The sequence below is a fragment of the Cibotium barometz genome, chromosome 15 (assembly GCF_041138505.1).
Source record: "Cibotium barometz isolate CiBa-2024 chromosome 15, ASM4113850v1, whole genome shotgun sequence".
NCBI classification, from domain to species: domain Eukaryota; kingdom Viridiplantae; phylum Streptophyta; class Polypodiopsida; order Cyatheales; family Cibotiaceae; genus Cibotium; species Cibotium barometz.
In genome coordinates, this window is record NC_141060.1 from 56,895,130 (window position 1) to 56,901,046 (window position 5,917).

Genomic DNA, 5,917 nt, shown 5'->3' on the forward strand with positions numbered 1-5,917 from the left:
ATACACACACACATATGTGTGTGTGCGTGTATAATTATATGTGTGCGTATGTGTATACATACACGTGTTACGCACGTGTTACAAAGAAAAGTGTGTGTACACACACACACATTTTTACGTATATATGTATATACATGTGGGAATATATATATATATATATATATATATATATATAGAGCTTTTAAAATTGGGTTACAACATCATCAACAAATCTTGTAACCAGCCCACCATGCCAAGAGTTGCAAGCTAGCACTAAACCACATTAGCCCATTTACTCTTTTGTATTTTCTTGTTGATTAATTATCTTATAATGGCTATGATTGGTGTTTTTTTAGTGGATAAAATAGAAAGATAGTGTAAAATTAGTGCATATGTTATCACAATCCCACCTACAAAATGATATTTTGTATGATACGAAGGCAATGTTTGATAGATGGTTGATGTATGTAAAAGGACGTTTTGAGGACTCTACCGTTAATCAATCATGCATATAATAGAAGCAGCAAGAAGTGGCCGGCCATGTGGGAGGCCACGACGGTGTGAAAATAAATTCTTTGATGTGCCAGCTACATTTAGCGGGACCTTAAAATTTAAAGATTAGATTCTAGATATGTGGCCGACAAATTTGGCGCCACCTCTGAATGTGGTAGACTTCCAGCCAGGATAGTAGATCCGGGTGAGAGCCATGTAGCAATGATTCTATGTGGCCGGTGCCTGCTATCTTTGGAGGCTCGACTTTCTCTGTACAGAGTAGCTAGGGTTTTTACGAAGGTGAAAAGAAACCGTTACTGCAGGTAGCCGGCTATGGCGATGGCTATATTCATTAGTTTTTTCGAAATATAACAAAAGGCTACCCTCGTTGGTAGAGTTATGGACGAACGGCGGAAGCCACAAGGATCTAGACTTCATCTTCTTTTGGTTTTCGTCTGTTCTGCCTGTTTATGTCCTGCACTGATTAATAATCGGCTCCATGGAAGCTGTCTGTAAGCTGTGCGATCGTCCCTGCTGCTGGCGATGACATAATAAATACTAGAGAAACAGGTATTTCTGTTCCGCTCACGATCTGCTCTCTCAAGGCCCATTCTTGCTGCAGATGTTGAGATGATGAAGCGGAGAGATGTTATGAGCCATAGTCACACACGGCGGAGCTTGTATTTCTATTATTTGGATTACCTAGAGTGGTATTTCTGTGTTTTGGACCATGTGGTAGACATGCTGGAGCTTGAATTTTAATGCTTTTGATCATGACCTAGATCGATCCTTTGCTGTTGTCCTTTGCCTTCTGTGAAGACCGATTCCTTGCAGAGACATTCTTTGTCTTCTGTTAAGACCAATTCCTTGCAGAGACATTTGTTTGCCTTGGAATTTGTCAAACCACAGATTCTGTGCGGATACCCGCAATGCTTTCTCTATGCTGGTCAGTCCCAGAGGAAGGTCTCTGCTCTTGGCCATTCGTGCTCCTTTCTTTGGATTGTCGAATTAGTGAGAGTCTCTGTTTGAAGTTTACTCATGCCAGTGTGTGTTCAAACTGAGCAGCAGTTTTATATAGTTTCTGTTTTTTCATGGTTTCGGCAGATGTGTGCTAAATTTTGTTGGATGTCTATCAACTTGTGCAGACTTAGTCACACTTGCGGCTCCTTCAGAGCGACTGCAAAACTTAAGTGTTACATCCTTGTTAGGTAAATACACACAAGCTCTGAAAGGTTACAGTTGCTTAGTTGTGCTGTTGAAATGGCGGGAAACAGGAGGAGCAGTAGTGCAGATATGCAGCATTCGAACAGAAGCAATAGTCAAGTTCCCAGTGTAAAGATTGGAAGCCATGGCCGAGTAGTATCTAAGGTCATAGCAGCAGATGAAAGAGGTAGCTCAAGCCTAAGGTCCAGAGGTGCAAACAACCTACATAGATCTATTAGAACTGGGTCCTCGTTCAGCTATGGGAAGCATGCTGCAGGCACAACTCCAGGCTCAACTAAGTTGAACTGTTCGAGTGCCTTGCCTTTGTCTAGCTCTTCTAATACTTCCTTGGCTCTGAAAGGTCCTCGAGCTAGGCCTGCACCAGTGAAGAATGAAGTGAATTGTTTATCTGGCAGTTCTGATGAGTCTGGATCAGATCTAGACATCGAAGTTGCAGAACATATAGTTTCTAATGTTATGGAAGTGACACACACAGCTGGGTGGAACAGCGAAGCATCTTTATCAGGTGGTGATTTTTCTTCCTTTCCAAAGACCACCATGGAGCAGGGAGTGGGGTCTTCAAGGCAAGTAAGGAGGAATGGTGCAGGTGCTTTGAATTGGGGGGCATGTGATGTGCCACATCCTGGGAGGGCACATGCTGCCACAAGAAGTAGATTCGCTTTTAACCAAGATGGTTTACCTGGGATTTCAACTCTTCAGGTTTCTCACAATCATTTGGTGAATGGCGTATTGATTGATTCTGTGCTTGCCGAAGGTGTAATGGCACCGCTTAATCTTGACAGCAAGGGAAGGCTCCTTACTGAGCACATTGAGTTGAGCTCCATCAGGGGTGGCCATACCTTGGCAGGAGGCAGCAGTGTGGTTAACCAATCGAGGCAGTGTGCAGGGAGCTTGGAAAACAAGAGGAAAACTGGTACACAAGCCTTTCAAAATGTCAGGTCAGGGATTTTGAACACTCAAGGTGCAGGATACAGAGAGAGCAACAACATGGTTATTTCTAGCTTGGTTCATGGAGCTGGATCTAGCCGACGAAGTGTAAGCAACCTTGGCTGCTCTTCTGTTGCTGATGTTCTGCCCCCAGTTTCAAGTAATCCGACAGCTGGTGCTGCTGATCGCTTGCGCTTAAAGAACTCAATGGGTTCCTGTGGATGGGGGGAGGTTTTCAGGGACACACGATCAGGGAAGAGTCGAGTTGGAGGTGACAGTAGGACGGGCTTAATGAGCATTTCTGATAGCGTTGGTGGATTTAGTCTCGATGCTGCACGGTCTCAAGATCTGAACATGCACAGGTTGGATTCTGAATCCACCAGACCTCCCTACCAGATTGACACAAGGTGCCCACGGAGACGAGCTTGTTTAGAGTCAGATAGAACGGCGCAGTGTGCTGCTCTTGGTTTTCCAGGGAGCCAGTTCTCATCATCCAGTCATAGGCATGGGGGAAACAGTCCAATTGGTTTTAGGGGCAGAAATAGCCTCGGATCTTTGTCTAGACCCGGTGATCTTTTTCTTGATCCAATTGCAGGGGAGTTCTCAAATGGATCTTCAGGTAGTAACACCAGGATGTGGAGTTCGAATGGACGTCAGTTTTCTGGATCCACAGGGGCGGACAGTGGGATTTCAAGTAGAAACAGGGCTAAACCCCCTCTATCCAATTCTAGCTCAAATGTTGAGGAAGGGCCAGCTATTCGGTTTGGTTTTTCTGGCCCACCTCCTACAAGGCCACCTCCATTGCCTCCGTTTGGGTCTGCCTCAAACATCACTGAGAATGCCTTGTCTGTCCCATCTTTGATGACTAACCCTTGTCTTTCTCTTGGTTCACGTACCACAGGATTTGCTTCTTTGCTTGATCGTGACCATGATAGGCCAAATTTGTTGAGTGGGGGTTCAGCTTCTTACAATCCTCCTCAAAGCTCACAGCTTTACTCTTTAGGGGGAAACCGACCTCATCTAACAGTGGAAGGCCTTTCTGAGGTACGCCAATGATTTGTCATTTCCTTCTCTTTTTTTTTGAACTCCGAGGACAGTATGGTTTAGGGTCAGGGTGCCAAGAAGCTCGATCATTTGCCATTTCTTGAGGTCTATGATCACCAAATCATTTTTTAATGTTGTTGGCTTAGTTTTAACATAAACTGTGTTTGTGGACATTCTTTCTAATGACTAGTCATATGGGTTAGGTATGCTTATTTGTGCTTCTTCACTGGGGATTATGCAGATGTCCTTTGTTTTGATTGAGTGGGGATCAATCATGGGTCTAAGCTAACAATCTAGGAGAGCTGCATAGCTTTACAGTTTATGGTCCTCAAAATGGCTTGCTTCCTGTTTTTTTTTGGATGAGTATATCCAATGACCTCGATTGGGTTTGGAGACTGCTGGGCTTTGGCCCTAGCTTCGATGCAAAAGATTCTTTTTGGACAAGGTGGCGAATTGGGCTTCCTTGTTTGAGATTTGTCGAAGTGCAATGTGAATTGGTTTGCAACTGGAGCATGAATAGTCCAATATCTACTCGCACAGTAAAACCACTTTATTCTTCATCTGTTTGAATTTAGACGTTTAGACTGTAGTATCCTTGAGGGAAGACCTTCAAAGTTTCTATTAGCAAATGTTTTGTCTGGTACGAGTAGCTACTCTACTTCGTATGCCATCCAGCAATTTTGGCTTGATTTTTGATGGTTGCATAATGCTGGGCAATTTTTGAGACAGGTTTTATCAGCTTTGGAACGCATAGAGAGGGATGAAGGTTTGACTTATGAGGTAATGTAATCAGATCATTCAGTGTATAATTATGGAAATGAAGTGTTAGATCCTGGTATAATCCTCTTATGTTGATGATCCCTTATCTTCTCTTTGCAGCAAATTTTAATGCTGGAAGCAACCATACTCCTTGGGGGAATAGATCTGCACGATCAGCATAGGGACATGCGCCTTGATGTGGATAACATGTCATATGAGGTAACTTCCGTACGGAGCGATGTGTTCTTATACTTTTGAGTGGTTAAGCTATCAGCTGTACTAAGAATGAGCTGCTATCAGGAACTTTTGGCCCTAGAAGAACGGATAGGAGATGTGAATATGAGGTTGAGTGAAGAAACAATCACAAAGTGTGTAAAGAGACAGAAATATGCCTCCCCTGCTACAACTATCAACTACACACCAGATGATATTGAGGTCAAATGCAGCATATGCCAGGTATTTCTGAACGCCTATTATGTACAGACATTCTACAGTATTGTTGGATTTATGAAACAGTGTTTGCTTGCCTAACTGGCGCGAGCTTGTGCAGGAAGAGTTTGAGGAAGCCATTGAGCTGGGTGTGCTGGAATGTGGACACAGTCATCACGTCGCTTGCATCAAACAGTGGCTTTTACAAAAGAATCAATGCCCTATTTGCAAAGCGTCAGCTTTCTCGTAGGGTTTTTGAGGTTTGTGCATGCTCAAGTTAGCACAGTTTTGTTTACAATAGTAAAGTTTGTTGGCATGTGGACAGAAGCTTGCCTTCATTTGCCAATGTCTTATTTTCCTCAAAAATTAGTTGTTATCAGTCCTTTTGCATCTACAGCTATATTTGTTTGTTACTTCGTCTGTTCTTCCTGGACTTCTCTTAGGTTATTTTAGCGCTTAAGCTGTGTCATGTAAGGGGAAGCTATATGTCTTAAGTTCCTATTACTAGAACCCCAATCCACACCAATATGTGAAAAGTCTCACTATGCAATTCTTAGGTCATGGAAGCACCATATGAAAAATCTATAGTGATGAATGTGATTCCCAACTAGTTTGAGTTGCACTGAGTAAATTGATCTGCAGCTGGTAACTGCCCCTTTGTTATTTAAAGCATGAGTTGAGAAATTTCTTTTGATTACTCTTCTTACCCATTGCTTGAGATGTGTTGTCTTGCTTGCTTTGCTTGGTGTTTTGTGACAAACTTTGGGCATTAAAAATATGTGGGGAAACTTCAAATCATGTGTGTTCGGAAACTACAAATCATGTTCGTAATGCTCCAAAGAGTTCCTACACGTAGCCTACTCCCCATATAAATTGTGAGGCAATATATATATATTCACAAACTCTGTTAATGGTGCATTAGTATAAACCTTACGCTTCTATAGGGCACACTTATTTTTTTTTTCAACTGGCCTTTGGCCCAAGATCCTCCCATATAGTTACCAAATTTCACTGTCTGTAGCAAGGTTGTTAGAGGCGTCAGAGGCGTTTTGTACGAGGCGGG

At 42.9% G+C, this 5,917-nt stretch overlaps 1 protein-coding gene across 2 annotated transcripts; it reads left to right on the forward strand.

Moving 5' to 3' along the window:
• Nucleotides 1-476: 476 nt before the first annotated feature.
• LOC147631450 (uncharacterized) lies at nucleotides 477-5,233 on the forward strand. Of its 2 annotated transcripts, none has more exons than XM_086809849.1 (6): nucleotides 477-1,041; nucleotides 1,617-3,666; nucleotides 4,396-4,446; nucleotides 4,546-4,644; nucleotides 4,726-4,881; nucleotides 4,976-5,233. In XM_086809849.1, exons 2-6 carry the CDS (start codon nucleotides 1,732-1,734, stop codon nucleotides 5,102-5,104), a joined length of 2,370 nt encoding a protein of 789 aa, XP_086665975.1. In that variant the 5' UTR covers nucleotides 477-1,041; nucleotides 1,617-1,731; the 3' UTR covers nucleotides 5,105-5,233. The 2 variants fall into 2 exon arrangements, with proteins under 2 accessions (XP_086665975.1, XP_086665976.1); XM_086809850.1 differs by having other exon boundaries at nucleotides 788-1,041; nucleotides 1,576-3,666.
• Nucleotides 5,234-5,917: the final 684 nt, after the last annotated feature.